Source organism: Komagataella phaffii, chromosome 2, assembly GCF_000027005.1.
Source record: "Komagataella phaffii GS115 chromosome 2, complete sequence".
Taxonomy (NCBI): Eukaryota; Fungi; Ascomycota; class Pichiomycetes; order Pichiales; family Pichiaceae; genus Komagataella; species Komagataella phaffii.
Window position 1 is genome coordinate 951,605 of NC_012964.1, and position 19,967 is coordinate 971,571.

At 41.1% G+C, this 19,967-nt stretch overlaps 13 protein-coding genes across 13 annotated transcripts; 4 read left to right on the forward strand and 9 right to left on the reverse strand.

The window, feature by feature from the left end:
• Positions 1 to 43: 43 nt before the first annotated feature.
• PAS_chr2-1_0854 (uncharacterized protein) lies at positions 44 to 982 on the reverse strand (the record flags this gene model as incomplete). The annotated part of the gene is made up of 1 exon (XM_002491384.1): positions 44 to 982. One exon carries the CDS (start codon positions 980 to 982, stop codon positions 44 to 46), a length of 939 nt encoding a protein of 312 aa, XP_002491429.1.
• A 221-nt stretch (positions 983 to 1,203) lies between these two features.
• Positions 1,204 to 2,820, reverse strand: PAS_chr2-1_0517 (Nuclear protein that contains a SET-domain; the record flags this gene model as incomplete). Its single annotated transcript, XM_002491385.1, has 1 exon — positions 1,204 to 2,820. The coding sequence occupies one exon, from the start codon at positions 2,818 to 2,820 to the stop codon at positions 1,204 to 1,206; it is 1,617 nt and encodes a 538-aa protein (XP_002491430.1).
• A 230-nt stretch (positions 2,821 to 3,050) lies between these two features.
• On the forward strand, positions 3,051 to 4,769 carry PAS_chr2-1_0518 (uncharacterized protein; the record flags this gene model as incomplete). Its single annotated transcript, XM_002491386.1, has 1 exon — positions 3,051 to 4,769. The coding sequence occupies one exon, from the start codon at positions 3,051 to 3,053 to the stop codon at positions 4,767 to 4,769; it is 1,719 nt and encodes a 572-aa protein (XP_002491431.1).
• A 60-nt stretch (positions 4,770 to 4,829) lies between these two features.
• Positions 4,830 to 7,019, reverse strand: PAS_chr2-1_0519 (AMP-activated serine/threonine protein kinase found in a complex containing Snf4p and members of the; the record flags this gene model as incomplete). Its single annotated transcript, XM_002491387.1, has 1 exon — positions 4,830 to 7,019. The coding sequence occupies one exon, from the start codon at positions 7,017 to 7,019 to the stop codon at positions 4,830 to 4,832; it is 2,190 nt and encodes a 729-aa protein (XP_002491432.1).
• Positions 7,020 to 7,365: 346 nt separating this feature from the next.
• PAS_chr2-1_0855 (uncharacterized protein) lies at positions 7,366 to 9,009 on the reverse strand (the record flags this gene model as incomplete). Its single annotated transcript, XM_002491388.1, has 1 exon — positions 7,366 to 9,009. The coding sequence occupies one exon, from the start codon at positions 9,007 to 9,009 to the stop codon at positions 7,366 to 7,368; it is 1,644 nt and encodes a 547-aa protein (XP_002491433.1).
• Positions 9,010 to 9,232: 223 nt separating this feature from the next.
• Positions 9,233 to 10,624, forward strand: PAS_chr2-1_0520 (Mitochondrial 3-oxoacyl-[acyl-carrier-protein] reductase; the record flags this gene model as incomplete). The annotated part of the gene is made up of 1 exon (XM_002491389.1): positions 9,233 to 10,624. One exon carries the CDS (start codon positions 9,233 to 9,235, stop codon positions 10,622 to 10,624), a length of 1,392 nt encoding a protein of 463 aa, XP_002491434.1.
• Positions 10,625 to 10,724: 100 nt separating this feature from the next.
• On the forward strand, positions 10,725 to 11,462 carry PAS_chr2-1_0856 (3-oxoacyl-[acyl-carrier-protein] reductase; the record flags this gene model as incomplete). The annotated part of the gene is made up of 1 exon (XM_002491390.1): positions 10,725 to 11,462. The coding sequence occupies one exon, from the start codon at positions 10,725 to 10,727 to the stop codon at positions 11,460 to 11,462; it is 738 nt and encodes a 245-aa protein (XP_002491435.1).
• A 29-nt stretch (positions 11,463 to 11,491) lies between these two features.
• Positions 11,492 to 12,940, reverse strand: PAS_chr2-1_0521 (Hypothetical protein; the record flags this gene model as incomplete). Its single annotated transcript, XM_002491391.1, has 1 exon — positions 11,492 to 12,940. The coding sequence occupies one exon, from the start codon at positions 12,938 to 12,940 to the stop codon at positions 11,492 to 11,494; it is 1,449 nt and encodes a 482-aa protein (XP_002491436.1).
• A 213-nt stretch (positions 12,941 to 13,153) lies between these two features.
• PAS_chr2-1_0522 (uncharacterized protein) lies at positions 13,154 to 13,657 on the forward strand (the record flags this gene model as incomplete). The annotated part of the gene is made up of 1 exon (XM_002491392.1): positions 13,154 to 13,657. The coding sequence occupies one exon, from the start codon at positions 13,154 to 13,156 to the stop codon at positions 13,655 to 13,657; it is 504 nt and encodes a 167-aa protein (XP_002491437.1).
• A 41-nt stretch (positions 13,658 to 13,698) lies between these two features.
• On the reverse strand, positions 13,699 to 14,934 carry PAS_chr2-1_0523 (2'-O-methyltransferase responsible for modification of tRNA at position 4; the record flags this gene model as incomplete). Its single annotated transcript, XM_002491393.1, has 1 exon — positions 13,699 to 14,934. The coding sequence occupies one exon, from the start codon at positions 14,932 to 14,934 to the stop codon at positions 13,699 to 13,701; it is 1,236 nt and encodes a 411-aa protein (XP_002491438.1).
• A 1,648-nt stretch (positions 14,935 to 16,582) lies between these two features.
• PAS_chr2-1_0858 (uncharacterized protein) lies at positions 16,583 to 16,852 on the reverse strand (the record flags this gene model as incomplete). Its single annotated transcript, XM_002491394.1, has 1 exon — positions 16,583 to 16,852. One exon carries the CDS (start codon positions 16,850 to 16,852, stop codon positions 16,583 to 16,585), a length of 270 nt encoding a protein of 89 aa, XP_002491439.1.
• Positions 16,853 to 17,007: 155 nt separating this feature from the next.
• Positions 17,008 to 18,570, reverse strand: PAS_chr2-1_0526 (uncharacterized protein; the record flags this gene model as incomplete). The annotated part of the gene is made up of 1 exon (XM_002491395.1): positions 17,008 to 18,570. The coding sequence occupies one exon, from the start codon at positions 18,568 to 18,570 to the stop codon at positions 17,008 to 17,010; it is 1,563 nt and encodes a 520-aa protein (XP_002491440.1).
• Positions 18,571 to 18,943: 373 nt separating this feature from the next.
• Positions 18,944 to 19,849, reverse strand: PAS_chr2-1_0527 (Hypothetical protein; the record flags this gene model as incomplete). The annotated part of the gene is made up of 1 exon (XM_002491396.1): positions 18,944 to 19,849. One exon carries the CDS (start codon positions 19,847 to 19,849, stop codon positions 18,944 to 18,946), a length of 906 nt encoding a protein of 301 aa, XP_002491441.1.
• Positions 19,850 to 19,967: the final 118 nt, after the last annotated feature.

The following is a 19,967-nucleotide window of genomic DNA, read 5'->3' on the forward strand; positions in this document are numbered from 1 at the left end:
ATTAATATGGTGTCAAATTAGTTTCATGCATTATATTAAATAGTTATCCAAGATTTCTCAGACATAGTTCTACTGTACAAAATACCCCAGCATTAACAGGCGCTGCTCTCAATAAACTGCTGGTTAAACCTGACCAAAAACCTTTCCATCCTGATGTCTTGTATACGTACATGACAACTTCTTTCGTATTGTGAAACTTTGCTTGTAAACCAAATTGGTCATTCTGCCGAATAGTTTTCACTACATCAATTGGATAAACAGATAGCCATAGTAAATCACCCGCTATAGCTCCGTACACTAAGAGCTCCCATAATGGTATATCTTCTCTCTTACATTTTCTCAGTCCACAGGATCTTTCGATCAAATATTCGTAAGTAAGAAACCATACTCCGTGTGCATGAGTATCTCTGGCAAATGTAAGTCCAAGCCCTCTAAAAAGACCGGATAAACCTGCCTGTTTCCATATCTGGGCTATGCAATGGCTAGGACCATTGAACAGTTTAATTCCGTGAGGTTGAGCTTGTAACAGGATCCTAATTCCTTCTACCGGAGTATTAATGAATGACGTGAGACCACCCGCAATGGTTCCAGAAAGATATATCTGGGATAATGTCAAAGCACCTGTTTCAGAATGCTTTAATATGAGTCTTCTGGCTTCGAAGCAAAAGTTGAACATGATAGCATTGATGACCCCAACCCCTAGCAGGGGAACCAAAGAACCTTTATACAACCCCAATACTCCTTCATTCTTAACAACACTCCTGGCAGCTGCAATTGGTGATTTGAACTGTCCCGTCTGTATCAATACCTTACAAAGATCCAATGGTTGGCCTATCAATGTCTGAGCCAGGCCTCCGTTGAAAGCTGAGAACGTCTGTTTAAACGATTCGTTCTTCAGAAGGGGGCATACGTAGTGAGTGAGAGGGTTACTTATGGTAGAATTTCTGCTATTATCCTGGTTCAAGTTGCTTTCTAGCAGCATTTAGTACAAATCAGTCGCATTGCTGGGATAGTTCATGTCTTTATAGGGATAGGACCCCATTCATCCAGCCACATCGGATGTGTTAAAACGCGCGGGGGACGGACCGTTGGGTGCAGTGACAAAAATAAAACAAAATATGGTATTTACCTTATCTATTCAATCAGTAAAAATCTGAAAAAAGGAGCCAAAAGCTCTCTTGATTTGTTCGACAATGTCTAGTACTAACCTTTTATCCGTTTGTTTCTCTTTGACCCTTCCTCTTCTTCAAGTTTTCTCTTCATGATATTCTTTATGAGTTTCTCATCCTGAATGACTTTGAAGGACTTTAACCCTTCATCTTTACAAGCCCATAACGCTTTGTATTCACAAACTAAAACCGTCTCTGCCATAGCTTCTCTGTTCTTCTTTTTAGGAACAACAAGTTCCTGCCCCACCAGTTCTTTAATCTCATCAGGATACTCTTTCAGACGAAGATCAAGTATTCTGCCGATGTTCTCTTTGACTGATTCAGTGATGATGTTTTGCTCCAGGAGTTGATAGCACTTCTTGCTAGTTCTGTTAATGAATCTGCTCAATTCACTTCCTGTAGGATTTCTTTTAGAAATGCGAATAGTCTTCTTGAACCATTTCAAATCCTCTGCCTTACAAAGACATATTGAGGTCAGCAGAGTGACTAACATTAAAAATTCTGGCAAAATCTCACCGTCTTTGTAAAAATCATAACTTTCAACCACAATGGATCCATCTTCTCCAGTAAGATGTAACAGATATTCACTGTCAGCAATAATTTTGACAATCAATTTGAGAGACTCCTTCTCGACCGAATACGTAGAGATGAAATAGTTTTCAATCAACGAAAGCCTGATTTCTCCAAAATCAAACTTTGATCCAGTCCATTCCACATAACCGTATCGTCTAAGAATTTCAGAATTGGGGTGGTTTCCATAAGTGTTGTAAACTTGTTCTCCTTTCTTAATTGGTTTAATAGCTTTCATGACAAGGTTCTCTGATTGGTAGGTTAAATTAGCATTGCAGAGATTAGTATCTGCATTAAGTGTATCGGCAAATGGAACCATTGATTTAAGAATGTGGTCATCAAATTCAAACGCTTCATCTCCACTTTCACTCTCATTTTCACTCTGATTCTTTTCTGTGTTTTCATCTTCTGCCTCGTTATAGTTGTCATGGTTCTCTTTTTCCTCTTCCTCTTGTTCTGCATCTTCCCCTTCCTCTTCCCCCTCTTCACCTTCTTCTTCATCCTGATCATCGCCTTCCCCCTCTACATCAAAAGAATAAGACATTATCGTACTGGCAATCTTGTGAAATTCCTTCAAATTTACATCCTTCAATTCCTCACTCACACCCAGTTCTGCTACCACCTTTGGAAATAATTTATCATACATAGCTTCGGCCTCTGCAGAACCAATTCTGTCCAAAATTAGTGACGGTTTCAACGAATTCAAATCTTGCTCATTCCAAAATATTAAGTTGTTGAAAGAAGTAGGCAGAGTATCCAAATAGCCTTTCCATCTAGATAATTCACCCAAAGATCTTTCGTACGCCAGGCATAAAATCAAGCCTTCCCAATGATTCAAACGCTTCAAAATAACGCCATTATTGTCTTTCACATTGGCTAAACTACTAGTTTGAATATTTAGGACATTGTCTTTGGAGATACTGAACAATACTTCATCCTCATTAATATCCCTCGTGGCTACAACACCTCTTCCCTCATTTTGATCCCTTAAATCTTCTATTTTCACATTTCCAGCAAGCTCCAAATTAGCTTCCAGCCATTTTTTATACGCTTCAGTGATCGTTTGAAAGTTGTCTGTCATTTCAAGTCAACTTTTCAAGTGATCCAACTGTACAATATTTCAAATCGATCTTAGGAATAATTTTATTTTCTGAGAGATGACATCCTAACACCTTTTCCAAATCGGAATATTCTAGAAACTCTAACAGGAGAGATTTAAAAATCACAGTATCTCTCCCGCTGATCAGTTTTTTCCCCCCTCAAATTAATCTTGAATTTCTTAGAACTTAGTCTTCAAAACAATATCAAGCAATGTCATCTGAAGAATTCAAAGCCCAGGGAAACCAGGCTTTCCAAGCCAAGGATTACGAAAAGGCGGTGTCATTTTTCACCCAGGCAATTGAGGCCTCTCCCACCCCTAATCACATTTTATTCTCAAATCGTTCAGCCGCCTACGCTTCCTTAGGACAGTACCAAGATGCATTGGATGACGCAAATAAGTGTGTTGAAATCAATGGTTCTTGGGCCAAAGGTTACAACAGAGTCGGTGCTGCTCACTACGGAAGAGGTGAGTGGGACGAAGCTCACAAGGCCTACTCCAAAGCTCTAGAATTAGACCCTGCTAACAAGATGGCCAAGGAGGGACTCAATGAGACAGAGATTGCAAGAGATGCTGGTAATGATGTGAAGAACATCTTTTCCGATGCCGGCATGGTGGAAAAATTGAAAAAGAACCCAAAGACTGCAGAACTGATGAAAGACCCAGAGTTGGTGGCAAAAGTGCAAAAGTTGCAAACTGATCCCAAGTCAATGTCTCAGGAATTGTTTTCCGATCCAAGATTAATGACCGTAATGGGTGCCATGCTTGGTGTTGATTTGGGTGTCCAGCCATCTCAACAGTCTGCCCCACAAGAGGACACTCCTGTGCCTGACGCATACCCAGAGCCAAGTTCGAAGCCAGAAACTAATACTACTTCTGCAAAAAACGCAGCTGCTCCAGAACCTGAAAAAGAGGCCACACCTGAGCCAGTTGACAATTCTAAAGAGGAGGCCGACAATTTGAAACAACAGGCAAACCAATTGTACAAGAAGAGGCAGTTCGATGAGGCTATTGAGCTTTACAACAAGGCCTGGGAAACTTTCCAGGATATTACTTATTTAAACAACCGTGCTGCTGCAGAGTTTGAAAAGGGAGACTATGATGCTACCATTGAAACCTGTGAAAATGCTGTCGAGAAAGGTAGAGAATTAAGAGCTGACTACAAGCTGGTTGCTAAATCCTTTGCACGTCTTGGATCTGCCTACTTGAAGAAAGATGACTTGCCAAACGCAATCAAATTCTTTGAAAAATCTTTGACAGAACACCGTAGCCCTGATGTCCTCAGCAAACTAAGAGCTGCAGAGGCAGACCTAAAGAAAAAAGAGGCCGAGGAATATATAGATCCTGAGAAGGCAGAGGAGGCCCGTTTGCAGGGAAAGGATTTTTTCACCAAAGGTGACTGGCCTGCCGCAGTGAAAGCATACACAGAGATGATTAACAGAGCTCCTAAAGATGCCAGAGGTTACTCCAACCGTGCTGCAGCTTTAGCCAAACTGATGTCCTTCCCCGACGCCGTGAAAGACTGTGACAAGGCAATAGAGCTGGACCCAAGCTTTGTCAGGGCTTATATCCGTAAGGCCACTGCCTTGATTGCCATGAAGGACTTCAACAAGGCTATGACCACTTTGGAAGAGGCAAGAACGGTCGACGCTGACACTAATGAGGGAAAAGCTGCCAACGAAATCAACGGCTTATACTACAAGGCCTCGTCCCAGAGATTTGCTGCAATTGATGGGGAAACTCCCGAACAGACTTTTGAACGTGCTAGCAAGGACCCTGAAGTTTCGGCTATTCTCCAAGATCCCGTGATGAACTCTATTCTACAGCAAGCAAGAGAGAACCCTGCTGCTTTGCAAGAGCACATGAAGAACCCCGAAGTTGCAAAGAAGATCAACATACTCATTGCTGCCGGTGTCATTCGTACTCGTTAATCTCCTTATGTATATAATCGTAGAATTTATCAATTATGATTTATATATATATATACGTATCTATTTCCCCCAAAGTCTACGTATGGAAAATCTTCTGCTTTTCTTCTTGTCCGTGGAACCTTCCGCTCCAGATTCAGACCTATTGGACCAGTGTCCCTTAGAACTACCTTCTGCGGTTTTATCTTCTGAGCTGTATATGGAACTGGGGCCATTCTTGGTAATGATAGGCATTTGAGAATGGTTACTAGAAGAGTTAGAACCAATCTTAAAAACTGGAGGAGATGGGCATTGATTCTGTTTGGCCACAGTAGCTGAATTCGAAGTCTTTGGTGAAACATCAAGCAACATCGATTTTGTGTGATAGGCGCTTGAGCCGACAGAAGGTGCCCCTGTTACAGTTCGTACCAGTTCTGCTCCTTCTCCTCCCATCCTTGCTGTCTCTGCCATTTCCTTTCCGATCTTGTAACCCGCAGTGGACACTGTGGCTAATAGTTCTTTGAATGTGTCTTTATTAAGTGGTTTCTTGCGAATCTCATACAACTGCTCTACAAGATTAGCTTCAGTCTGATACACCACTGCTCTCATATGTTCAATATTAGTAGTCTCTTCTAATGAGGAGTTTGAATAAATGCTGTCTGAGTCAGAACTGTGATTCTCGGACTTCGGCCTTACCATTCGTGTCGCATGAGGTTCGTTTCTGCTCCGAGTTCTTCCCGTCCGTGGTCCATCGTATTCTTGAGGTTCTTCATTATCATAATCAAGATCTTCTTCGTTAGTGTCTTCACTTGACTCGGTGCTTTCTTTTTTCTCAACTCCATCCTCTAGTTTACCAGACACCGATGCCGTATCAACGTCTTTCAGTTCTCTAAGATCCCTTTGCCTGATATTTTTAAGGGCGAGTTCGAATTGTTGTGATGTAGGAAGCTGGATGTCATAGAACTCATCTTCCAGGTCAACTTCCTTCACATTATGTTTTGCCTTTTCATCGTAGATACGGTTAAGGTTTTCAAACAAAATGTTCTCAAAATCATCCATATTTGCAGCTGGGACAATAATGGTAGGGATGGGGTAATTCTTAACCATTCTATCAGTTAATCTGGAAGATTTCCAGGATCTCAGAGCACTGTTCTTATTAGGTAAGGCCGAAATAACTGCCAAATTAGGTTGGTACAACTGAAGCATATCTCTAAGAACTTCTTTAGTGCTTCCAACGGCCAACTCCACTGAGATCTTCACAATCTTTCTTGGGTTTACTACACTAATAATGTATTTCATCAAGTTACCAGTAACCACTTTGATATATTGGGGACCAGTTTTACTCACGTTGTGTCGCTTGTGCAATTTATTGGGTATATGATGATCTGGGTTTACTGCTGCAGCAATCACGATTTCATCTCCATCTTGTAACAAACTGCGCAAACACCAATCAATTGCGACCCAAGTATGTCTTCTGCCGCTAGCATAAACTAGGATGACTCTGTTCGGTAAAGCAGGTTTCTTGTTTGGTAGTTTTCCTGCATATAATAGCTCCCAGTCTTTATGAATCTTAGTAAGGGTACAGGAATCATGCTCAATAATGGGGGATGTTGGATAATCTCTCCTGAAACCGCCAAACAGACCAGGACCTCCTCTACTCAAGGGAGCAGGGGAATGAATTCTTCGTTGAGGGGATCTCATTGGGGAATGTGTTGGTGACATTGCAAGAGGGCTACTAGTGCGACCACCGGTCGATGCCTTGGATAGCGAACGTCCCCTTCGACTTGAGTCCAAAGTATCCGTCCAGCCACCCAAAAGTTGGGCGTTACGAGCAGTGGAGATATAGTTGTACTCATCCTCATCATCAGAACGAGCGTCTATCGCATTGGCGTCAGAGTATTGGAGGTTAACTGTGTCGAATGAAACTCTAGTTCGGAACTTTTCATTCGAGTTGCTGGATTTGTGATCTGTTTTCTTGATAACTGAGCGAATAGCGGCACGATGGTGCTTACTCTGTTGACTAGAAGGTGATTTTTCTTTTTGAGTTTCTAAAGGTTCATAATATGCAGTTGGTACTGTCGAATGCAGCAGTTGTTCTGATCCTAATCTTAGTTTAACTTTCTTGTATAGAGACTCAGAAACATCATCGATAACCTTGTGTTCCGTTGGTGGTCTTGGAATGTCGGTTGTCGACTTGAACTTCTGCAAATCTAGCCTTTGAGGAACTTTGATAGTTATTGCTCGGTTATCCTGGTTTGGTACTAGAGAACTCATAGACCTTCGCTCTCTGTAGTCTATTATTGGTGCTGGCTTTCCGTTGCTATGGCGGCACTGATTTCAAAAAGAATGCTATTCAAAAGAATTGTACTCAAAAAACCTGATAAGATAAATATAACACTTTCTGTCTAGTGGGGGATTGGTTGCGTACGTTGGCAAGTAGCTGGGTACTAACTGGGAAAAAGATGGGTGGACTAGATAGGCGGAGAGGTTGACTTAAAAGTAATTGGTAGTGCACTACTTACGATAAAGATTCGGTCTAGCTTCGGGGAAGGTGTAAATAGTGGGGGGTTGAGGGAATATTGATACCACTGGTATACTATTAAAATAGATATAAAAAAGCCTAACCTTGACTATTCACGGCAAGTTCCATGATCAGCCTCGTAGCTAAATGCAAGAAGGGGTAGGCGCTAAATGAACTGATGTCATCGTCGTCTTTGAACTCAGCAGTGGACTCATCAGAGTTCTCCCAACCATCAAATTTAAAATCAACTAGGTAGTTGTTTGGCTCCAATTGAAACAATTGTATTTGCATTTTCATTAGATCAGGAGTGACTTTAACATTCTGTTGTTCATCGGCATTTGGTTTATACTTCCATCGCACTTTGATAGTCCATAACTCTTCTTCAGAGGGTTTTATCCATTCAGCGCCTAGGTTTTTCAGAGCTAAGTAAATTTCACCCATGACATCGAGTGGATAAGATCGAGATCTAATACCAAAATGCCAGCGAGTTTTCGACTTTTTCGTAGAAACTGGGTTGATTTTGTTCAGAGGCTGGTTGTTCTTATCAGCCTTGTTAATCATATAGGCACGGTGAATTTGAGGTAGTGATGATGGAAGAATAGCAATAGTAGAGTTCGTCGGCATATGTTCAGGTGATGGATTAAGCGCATGATAGGTCACCGCACTTCCTTGCGAAACTATTTTATCCATTGAATCAGACTTTTCAACGTTTTGACTCTTAATGTCGTCCACCAATGTTTTGTTCTCTTTCATAAGCTCATAGGCATCGAAAACTTCATTGGTTTCATCTGGTTTACGGCCAGTTCTTATCGCATCCAGGATTTCTTGTTTATCGTATCCCATTGCAACGGATAGCGCATGAATTACGTCGTCGTCTACAGGAACATCTTTGGGTTTAGGCAGCAAATTCTCGGGGTTCAGATAGTCTGGGAATTCAATCTTGAACCACTCATCCTCCATTATCTCACGAATGGTTATACGATTCAAAGGATTGACAACCAACATCTTGGTTAATAGGTTCTTAGCAGACTCGTTGAGAAAACTTGGCAATGTGTAAACACCATTACTGATCTTTCTAAATAACTCAGGAATAAAGTCGTCATCGAATGGTAATCTACCACACAACATCACATAGAGGATGACACCACACGACCAGACATCCACCTCTGGTCCAGCGTAAAGCTTACCACTAATGACTTCCGGGGCTGCATAATTAGGAGATCCACAACTTGTTTTGAGGAAATTACCATCCGTCATGATGTTACTTAATCCAAAATCGGCAATTTTCACGTTTAACTGGTCATCCAGCAGTAAGTTTTCAGGTTTCAAATCCCTGTGAACAATTTTGTGCCTGTGACAATAATCTACAGCGGCGATAATTTGCTGGAAGAATCTACGGGCTTCATTTTCTTCCATTTTACCCCGCTGGACGATATAATCAAACAATTCTTTCCCTGCATACTCGATAACCATTATTATCTCCTCCTTCGACTTGATCACATCGTATAGCTTGATAATATGGGGATGTCTCAAAAGACGCAGATACGAAATCTCTCTTTCTACCCTTCCTTGCATGTCAGACTTTGCAAGGACTTTCCTATTGATGATTTTTAGCGCCACCCTTTGACCTGTAGAGATGTGGTAAGCCAATTTGACCTTTCCAAAAGACCCTTCTCCAAGGGTCTTTACAATTTGGTACTTCCCTATCCTCTGGGCAGGCTCTTTCGATTGTTCTGCGGCCATTAGCTTGATGAAGAATGAGTGGAGTGCAGCAATTACATCAATGAAGGATGCGTGGAGTTGTTTCCGACAGTGGTGCAGGGATGGAACAACAATTATGTAATCATAATCTTCCTGGTTCAAGACAACCCAAGATAGTCCTGATCACGTGAGAGAATCGTTAAGAACATGAAATTTTATTTTTGCCAGACATTGTTCCCTCAATCTAACGAGCTCGTGCAACTAAATGGTGAAACAAGACAACATCTCCTGGAAACTGGACATCCTGGAAGTCATGTTTCTGAGGACAAAGCCCAGATATTTGAAAACCACATTGTTTTTGAATGCAAGAAACCAGAAGAAAGTGTCCTCAGTGTTGGACGTGAGAAAGTTCAACAAGAACAGTGCCATAAATCAAATCTCCAAGTACAAAAGCGAGCTTTCCGAGAGAAAGATCCATTCAGCCAAAGTGAAAATGCAGAGGAATTTAAAAAAGGTCATCAAAAGTGAAACTAGTAAATGTCAAGCGAAACTTAAGACTTCTCCCGATGATGCCAAACAACAAGAGAGATTACAGATTTTGCAAGATATTGATCTGGATGACATTATCAACAGAAAGCTGATTAGAATATTAATCAATGTTTTCACACCCACTGAGGAATTGCAGGAATTTCCTCCCACTTATCTGCCCACTTGGGTCATTGACTCAATAAAGGATAAGAATAGCAAATACAACCCTAATAATACTACAAAAGGCGATTCTCAGGCAAAGATTAATATCGTATCACAATTGATGAATAATAAAGAGCTGAGAGAAATTCTAAGCACTATAGATTTGACGTTGCGGTTGGTGGAGGGCCCTGTTGAGAGACCTGATCAAATCAAAGAGAAGAGAGAAAAGAGAGAAAAGAAAAAGTCTGACGACAAAGATACAGCAACTACTATAAAGAAAAGCGAAAAGAATTCCAGTTACAGTGACAATGAAGCTGAAGACCAAGATCAAGATGAGGACTCTGACCATTCTGACTTAGACGACATTAATTTCTCTAAGTATGACGGAGCACTGGCTGCATCTTCAGATGAGGATAGTGATGACGAACCCGCAACACAAAAGAAAGACACCTCTAGATCGTTAGTCGAGGACGATTTCTTTGATTTTTCCGTGGCTGAATTGAAGCAAAGGGAAAAAGCGGATGCCAAGAAGAAGGAGCAAAAGCTTGAAAAAGAATACAATTTGCCTCAATTGACTAGTGGATACTTTTCAGGCGGTGAGAGTGATGGTGATTACGATAACGACAAAGTGGTCCAGGAAGCAACCAAGCCTCGTAAGAATCGAAGAGGACAAAGAGCACGGCAAAAGATTTGGGAGGCCAAGTATGGAAGGAACGCTAATCATGTCCTGAAGGAACATGATCGTATTAGGTCAGAAAGAGAACAGAAGCAGGCTGAATATGAGGAGAGAGTGAGGAAGAGGGCAGCCAAGGCAGCAGAGCTCAGAGAAAGGCAAGCCTCCATGCCCCCTCCAAAGATACAAAAAGTTGCTTCAAAGGGCCTGCATCCTTCTTGGGAAGCCAAAAAGAATCTGGAGAAGAAGCAGAAGAATATTCCATTCCAAGGTAAGAAGGTTACTTTTGATTAAGTAAGTCATCATATAATTTCATCCTCGAAATATTTAATAGATAGCATAGTAGTACTCAAAGTCATCTCCCATCCAACTGCTCATAAGACCCTTGCAGCCTATGTCTCTCATTGGTAAGAAAGCCATAGTAACAGGCGGCTCTAGAGGCCTGGGACTTAACATAGCGAAAAAGCTCAGCAAACTTGGATGCAATGTTGCCCTGTTGGCTAGATCAGAGGATGTTATGAGGAAGGAAGCATTGCCCCAACTTACCACCAAATTCGATGGCCAGAAACACAATTGCTACAAAGTTGACTTAAGTGATCGTAATGAGCTATCTCAGCTACATCAACTATCAGTATTTAAGGAAAAAATTGACATTTTGATTAATTGTGCAGGGATTACACACAATAAGCTACTGATCCAGACCGATCCCGATGAAATCGACAACATTATAACAACAAACCTTACTTCAAGTATTGTACTATCAAAGTTAGTAGCTAGGAAAATGTTGAGTCAAAAGTCGGGCCACATAATAAGTATTTCATCAGCATTGGCCAAGAAACCCATCTCAGGAACTGTAGTTTACACTGCTACTAAACAGGCACTGATAGGACTTACAAAGTCACTAGCTGTTGAATTGGGAGGAAAGGGGATACAGTGCAATGCTGTTCTCCCAGGGTTTTTAAAAGACACTTTGATAGGACAAAGTGTCAACGAATCATTGTTCAAAGAATTGTTAACGAACGGCCACAAGTTACAATTGGACGACATAAGTGATGCCGTTGTATTCCTGTTAAATGATAAGACTATGACTGGTCAATGTTTAACTTTGGATAAAGGGTTCAGCCTGATTTGAAATTTGAAGTTAAAGGTCCAGCCTTTAAATCAAATCTCAGAACTTCTTAAAAGACAAATATTATCCCGGAATCGAGTTTGATTGGGGTTTGGCCTCACAGGCGATTTGATTTTTGATTTTACATTTTTGATTTGTTTTGCTGTTCTAGTGTCCAAAATAAATCTGATTTCCGTCAACATATGAGCATACTCTTCGGGTCTCATTGCCAGGTACTTTTTGATTTCCAAAAGTGAGCGTGAGTCTAAGCTTGGTATAATATCGTTAAACAATTGGATATTCAAACTCAACCATCGAAACATAGTTTTGTTGTGGATGTAGATTTTCCCATAATGTGTTTCATCCCTTGCTGAATTCAATTTCAGAGACTTTGATATGGCTTTTAGGGCTTCATATTGGTTTGAATTTGCAACTTTATGGTACTTATGAATGATCAATATAACATAAACTCCGTTCAAAAAAGTTGGTGCATCAACGGTACCGTACATTTTGAAAAAATCATCTAGCATGTTAGATAATATATTTTGACTGAAACCTATCCGTTTCAAGTCTCTCAGCACCACATTGACCGTTTGAAAAATGATCTCCATGTACACTGGTTTACTTTCAATTACGGTCCAACAGCGATTTTCCATGAAGTAATACAAGTCACTTAAAGAGTTTAGCTTATTGACACAACTATTGTAGAGTATTGATTCGTTGCAAAAATGAACAGAAGGTAAGAAGTCTCTAAAATGGTTGAATAATTTCCAGAATACAAACGAGTCTATATTTTTCAATGCTGCTTTGAATAGCCATCTAGCTGCATACAACATCTTTCTCTCAACAAAGTAATCAAGGACATGCCACAAAATAGGTACCAGATGATTGATATTATCTGCCATAAACTCTAAACCAAAACCCAGAAGAATCCATCTGTTGTAGAGAGCAGAAATAGCACTATTCACGTATAGTAAGTTGCCAAATTTTAATTTGTCCGATTTGTCAGATCCTTCATCACATTCACTTTCAGTGTCACTACCACTACTGCATTCTAGTTCATCAAAGTTCCTTTTCTTGGAGTTTTGATATTTCAAATTATTCTGGATGTGCCTCACCAGCATATTCTTTCCCATCTTAATGCTTGTAAGATGCTGTAAGCGTGATGGCTCTTGATAGTAAACAGTGTCAAAAAATAAACATATCTTTCTAAAAGAAGACTTGAATTCCAGTTGCATTTCAGGCGAAAGACTCAAGAGAGACTGAAATTTAACTTTAGAGGAGTCAAGATCTGTAAATTCGTTACCTTGAGGATCATAATCTTGATCTGGATCATCTGGATCAGATTTGTTTCTGTACCATAATGTCTCAATATCATCAATTGATTTACTTTCGTCAATGTTAGAAAATAAATAAATGCCTCTTAAATGAAGTATGGTTGAGGTGAATGGTCTGGAAACCCTGTTGCACTTGGTTTCAGACCACATTTGGGTGTGACCCATAAAAACCTTGATATGTAAATGCTTCCTGCAAATGTATGATTACTCTCGCCAGATCTCCTTCTGGATGTTCCTTCCAGAGTATCTCGACTCCATGTGGTCCCAGTAAACCGGGTAATTACCCAATTAGGAAGCATCTTTCTTTTTTTTTTTTTTTTTTTTGCTTGTCCTTTCTTTTTTCAGCAAGAAAATTTTCCTTCTTTCCATCAATTAACAATGATTATTTACAAGGATATCATCTCTGGAGATGAACTGCTGTCTGATGCGTACGACGTCAAAGAAGTTGGTGGAGTTGTCTACGAGGCTGACTGTCAAATGGTCACTGTCGGTAGTGGTGATGTAGACATTGGTGCCAACCCTTCTGCCGAAGAAGGTGGTGAGGACTTGGAAGATGGTGCTCAAACTGTCAACAACGTCGTTTACTCGTTCAGATTGGCTGAGACTCAATTCGACAAGAAGTCCTTCATGGTTTACATCAAGGGTTACATGAAGAGAATCAGAGCTCATTTAACTGAGAACGCTCCAGACCAAGTTGAAGCCTTTGAGAAGGGAGCCAGTGCTTACGCCAAGAAGATCTTGTCTTCTTTTGGTGACTGGGACTTCTACACCGGTGAATCCATGGATCCTGATGGAATGATCGTCCTGTTGAACTACCGTGAGGACGGTGTTACACCATACGTTTCCATCTGGAAACACGGTGTGAAGGAGGAGAAGATCTAAGAAGAGTTGTGATTTCATGTTTATTTTTAGTCCATTTATAATTAACTCTTTTTCAAAAGTAGTAAACAAGTATTTTCCAAACTGGTTTCTTCACTCACGTAATGAAACAAGTATGTGGTGTAATTTGTGATTGATGCCCTTCTTGCTTCATCGATTGTTCTCCTTGCTTTGAGACCTATAATTTTTCTCTCGGCAAGGCTATAACCACTAACGTGATCTTTTCCATCTTGGTCTGATACTTCTGGCCTTTTTCCGTTCGTCGCCCACGAACATATTTTGGTCAAAAAGTTAAACTGTTTTTCTGAAATGTCGAAGTTAGAAGATAAGAACTTTTTTGATCCTGAAAGTAGGTTATCATAGTGACAGCAATGGCGGCAACATAGTGCTATCAAACAACCTGCCAGTTTGGAATCTGAGACGGTTTTTTCATAATTTTCCAGACATTGGAGGGTTAGATCTGTTGCTACCCCACACAAATGCTTCGAAACTACGATAAAAGGGTCATTAACGGAGTCCAATCTGCATAGGGCCAAATCTTTAATATCTATCTTGATTCTTTGACAATCGACATTGCTATGTTCATTCTTGGTGAGTTCTTGGAAGTCCTTCTGGATTTTGGAGTCCATTTTTAGACGAGGTCTTGTTCTGTCAATCAATGTAAAGCTAGGGTAGCTTTTGTCCTTGTCAAAAACTGATTGGCCAATGTATCTTGATAGTTCTGCTCTCCCACATCCAAACTCCATATAACGGTACTTTGGACCCAATAACCCATTTTTCTCTAGATGTTGTATCAACGAAGACTGTTGTATGATATGCTTCTTGTTTGTGAGCAAATCTAACCGTTGTTGAATCATAATGGAAGAATCTGTATACTCTTTGGTCTCAAGTTCGGGAAATTGCATTTTGTCATAGGAGGATAAGAACTCTTGCAAAAATTGACTGAGTTCTCCTTCGTCAAATGAGCGCTCCTTTTGCGATTCAACTTTACCGTTTATATCGTGAACAAACCACGGATCTAGATTGACTTCTTTTTTTTGGACTTTGCATTTCTTGATGTGTTTTGCCAGTTTGTGTTTCCAAACAAAGTGTGAGTTATCCAGAGGACAGGGAATTCTCTGGTTATTGGCGTCTTCTAAGGACATATGTTCAGCACAGAACTTTTGATCTATCTTTCTCGTCATGGCACAGTTTCGCTTCTTATTTACCAGGAAGAACTGGCACTGAGGTCTTTCCTCATTTTTCCTCTTCCTCTTCTTACCTGAATCCTCTTCTGTCATTGACAAGCGTCTTGTGTGTTATAAGGAAGGAAGAAAAAGATTCCTAGAACAAAGAGAGGAACAAGCGTCAAGCAAATGGTGATGTCGGATGTCAGTTACAACTAGGGCCTTGGGGAGATCTGCATCAGATACAAGACAATATTATATTCTTAGCACATACTTAATGACCCTTTACGTAGGTGGCCGCAAACCTTTTGTCTAGGTACTCCTTAGAGGTGATAAGCTTGGTAATTTTTCTATCTCTTTGGCTTACGATTGGACTAGGAATTGGCTCCAGGACAACATTGTTGTCAGCGTTCACAAAAAAGACGATGGAATACCGATCTTTGCTAACAGTACTGGATGGAAACTTGACCCTGTGCATGGTGGATTTCAAAAGACCGCAAGTCCAATAGCTGAGCTGATCCGCAATGTTTACAATGATAGGCGCAGCCTTACCGGGATACTTGGAGGGTATATAGGGCACCGGCTGCCATTGATTTTTCAGGTAAAGCTCAAGGCCTTCCTGGTTCTCCTGCTGAAACAGTAGTGTCACAGTTCCGTAGTCTGTGTGGGCACCAGCTCTAATTGGTTCATTCGCATCTAGAGATGAAACGGAGGGATACCTCAGAAATCTCAAGGTGGTAATAGACTCTTCGTCCGGAAGGTGCCTTTGCAAAAACCAGTCATGCCCACCTTTGGCCGGATCGATTTCTAGAGCCATTGCGAGTAGCTTAAGCAATGCGATTGAGAGATCGTACAGCTTCTTGGAAGTGGACTCTAGTAACCTTCTGTTTTCATTTTCTTCAAATATTTCTGGCAAAGGAGATTGAACGTAATTTTTCCTGTATGAAAGTCAAAGTCTCCAAAATTCGAAGGCTTCCTTTGGGTCTCCCTTCACTTGGGTGTCAGGATCTAGCATCTCCTGATGGTAGGCAGTGTATCCCCTGTCGTTGCTATCAATCGGAAACTTCTCCTTCGTATCAGTATCTAGCTTAAAGAATTCAGAACTGAGATTGAAAAGCTGTTCGACTTCGACAGAAGAAAAATCATGACCATCAATGTACAAGAATCCTTGGGTCACCGCGGCATCCAATAGCTCTTTTGCGTTACCCTGGTTCAAAGTGGAAATGTCTACGACTTTTAGTGGTGTACTCATGGCAAGTTAATACGACAAGACAACAGCCTGATGATGAGGTCCTTTATATAGATCTTGTAGAGCTCAATCTTCCAGGACACAGCCTATCTTAGATCGTTTAATCTGTCCTCCTTGATAATTCACCTCGAAAAATATGGGCGTAGATAAGATAGACCCCAAAGAGGAAAGTGTTCGACCGACGGGAATCGGTTGTGGAGTTAGAACTTCCAAAATTGAAATATTCAAGGGGGTAGCGCTCACTGACATTGAGGATTATCGCCAGGCTCTGAGTTTGAATAACAGATAAGATCATCGCCTTGCCAATCTGTCGCAACTCCCTGCACTTAAATGGTTACACTTAGATAGCTGAGGAGACAAGATCAGATCTGTGATGCACTCGCATTATCATTCGTCCAATCTATTCACTGGCTAAGTTCTCCACAATCAAGAACAAACGCCTTTGAACCTACGTTGAAATATCGCACAGTTAAAACATGAAACACGTTGTTTTTTTCTTCATACACAAGTAGCTCATTTTTTAGATTCAAGGACCCTGACCTGGGTTTCCAAATTCCTGATCGATTTTTGCAGAGCAAGAACATCCGAAAGCACCAAGTCACTGGAGTTCTTGTATTCGTTCAAAAGATAGTAGTAACCAGCGACCCCAGTGATGGTAGTTCCAAGGAGAAATCCAAATAGTCCTCCTTTCAGACTGGAAGTTTTTCTGGGAGCAACCTCCGTGGAGTAGCAACGAATTGCGTTGGAAGATCTGACAGCAGCTCTGGAAACTAGAGAAATCATAATATTATGGATGATGGGTGTTCTTTGGACTTTTTTAAGCATTGCGATTTGCTAAGGAAATCGATGAGAAATGAGAGCACTACAATTCGCGTGTGGTGGAGGGAGGTTGGATGTCTAATACTAACCTATATACCTGTATTTCAGTCAACTGGTGATCAAGTCAAGGTGGCGTTATCTTGATGTTGATGTTTTTTTTGGTTGTAAATACGTCCCTGAACTTGGACGTATAGGCAGGTAATTCCGCCGATAACAAGGGTGACAAGAACTAAAATAATGTTCAGAGGAACAGGATTCATTTTGAAAGTAGTGTGCGTAGCTTGGTCCAAAAACTTCTGGCCGAAGTTGAACATTCCTGATATCGTCATGATAGCTCCGTAAACGGTTCCAAAAGTCTCAAATCCGAAAACCTTGGCGCAGTAATCTGAGATCGTGGTATAGAAAAATGGTCTGTAGGCGGCAAATATCAACACGTTGAGAACACCCAGAGGGAAGCTGCCCACAAGACCCAAAACTCCAATTATAAGCGAAACAACTAACAACGCTGTTAGAACAACAATGGTGGGACAGTGGTCCAAAAATAAACCCACAAATGGAATAGATAGAACTCCGCCTAAGGGTAGGGCAATATCGAATATGCTGTTGAGCTTTTCTGCCAGCTCGGGAGAGTTGAAAAGATAAGCATACTGAGAGTGCACGGTTGCGACAAAATAATTCAATCTCAACATCTGAATTGTGGAAAACAGACACATCAACAAGAACCAATAAGTTCTGAATTGGTATTGAGATGGGAATCCGTGTAAGATTCCAAAAACACTATTAGTCTGTTTACGAGCTTCCTCTTCAGCTTCTTCTGCATAAGCTGTTTTCATAGCGTCACCAAGCGAATCTTTTCTTTGGAATTTTGAGCCTACAGCCTCCAATTCATTTGCCACAGATTGTCTGACTGGTAGAAGTGTTGTTGTCTCTGTAGGAGGGGGAGCTGAACGGCCAGACATGATAGCTGCGGGTGGTGTCAGATACGAATCTCCTTCCATCACAAATATTTGTGCAAGTGTAATAAAGGTAGGAACAACTAGGTACAGTTTGAAAAAGTTTTGGATAGTAAAAGCTGGATCTTTAAGGAAAGACAATTGGTAAAACAAAAATACTGCCGACGAGGCATCAAATGCTCCCGTGAGCAAAGCTAAAACGGAACCAGATTTCTTTGGAAAAGCGTTTGATAACTGAAAACTAGAAATATAAGCAAATGGGCCTCCCAATGCCATAAATCCGTATCCAAACAAATAAGGGTCGAAAAGTGTGATGGAATCTGAATAAATAAAGATAGAACAGGAAATAAATAGGAAACAAGCACCCAGCAATCCACAGACTCTAGGACCGTAAGAGTCCAAAGTTCTTCCAATGATCAGAGCGGTCAAGTTTGTCAAAACGGCACCAACGGTGAACATCATATTCAACTTTAAGTCCTGTTCTGTACATTTGGCCAATCCCAATTTACCTTGTTGCACGCTAATTGAGCCAGACGATTGAGCAATGGTGTCAATTAGAGAAGTGGTGGAGTTTGTTAACGGACAAATATCTTCGTAAATGTGTTGTTGAACCAAAACTGGCTTAAGAGCTGCAAACCCAAAAATTGGCCCTCCTGAAAAGAGACACCATAAGATGGCACAGCTGACTTGGGCCAATCTTTTATTCCGTGGTACTTGGAAGTAAAACATAGTGTTTAGAAATGAATGTTCAACCTTGAGGTTTTTTTTCAATGTACTTAGTTGAAAATAGGAAGGGAACGATGATGGGGTTGTATGAAAGTTGAATGGAGTGTGATAAGGATATCGTAATGCGCGAACTTCCGAGTTAATGCATAAGTGTTGTAAAAAAAAAGATACAATTAACAGATAGGGAGGGATTGCCGGCAATTGCCGCTGTGATGAAGTCGAACCCTTTTTCTTCTATTGGAGGTAGAGTCACCAGTCACTGAATGGCTCTGCGCTGGAAAAGTCATCGTTCTAGTTTTGTTGTCTTTCCATTTTGGTCGGATTATACCGTATTCCGGAGCTGTCAAGCCCCCCTCGGACATATCCGACTATTTTCTTATGGTCTTGAGTCCATTTCTCCAAGTATCCAGTCTATGATGTCAGGTATATCATCACCTTCTTTGATACTGGTTAGGAAAATGGCGAAATCCCGATCTAGCTCTCTTGTAAGGGGTTGAAGAGATTCTGATGCATTTGTAGTAGTTGCAGTGGATTCGTCCAACTTCACGGATATGGACATATCCGGGTGTAATTCAAGACCCAAGAACTCTGCGAATATATTGATTCTGCCATACAACTGTTTTCTCAGTGAGGATATGCTTCTCGATGACCGAATCGAGAACCCGCTAGATTCCGGCTGGGCATCTGCTAAGTAATCAGGAATTTGGTCCCTATTGGAGTAAAACTTACCTAAAAAATTTCTATTTTTGGTACTAGATTGTGAGGCCTGGATATCTGATAGCTTGACGCCTAGAAACGTTGAATTTTCAGTCACTTCGTCGATCTTATTGCCGATGACAACCATGGGAGTTTGGTCGGCCTCAGTATCAAATAGTACCTCTCTGAATAACTTTCTAGCCGCCGGCAAGCTGAACTTATCACTAACGTCAATGACAAACACCAACGCCTGGATATCCTTGTTGAATGGAGTTATGTTATGGCAACAGAACGATGGCTTGATGGAGTCGGCACTCCTGTAGTACTTGAGCCATTCGGCTCGTAGCAACCTTTTTTGTCCACCAAGATCTATCAGCTTCAGTTTGTAGTTGCTATTGTTGATGTGCTTGTAGATGGTCGTTGTAATTGCTGAAAACGTGGGGATTGAGTTTCGAGAGAAGGGTTTCCCGATAACTGCGTTGACAAAGCTGGTCTTGCCGCTATTTGCCAAACCCATCACAATGACATCTAATTGAGAATAGGATTCAAACCAGCGGCGGAAAAACTGCCACCAAGATGAGGACATATGCTACTGGATTGAAATTTGTAGGTACCCGATCCGAGATGGGCTGGGTAAGAAGCGCGCGATCTTTCAACTGATACCGATACCCGTGCAGAGTAGACAGACGACCCCTTGTAGCTTC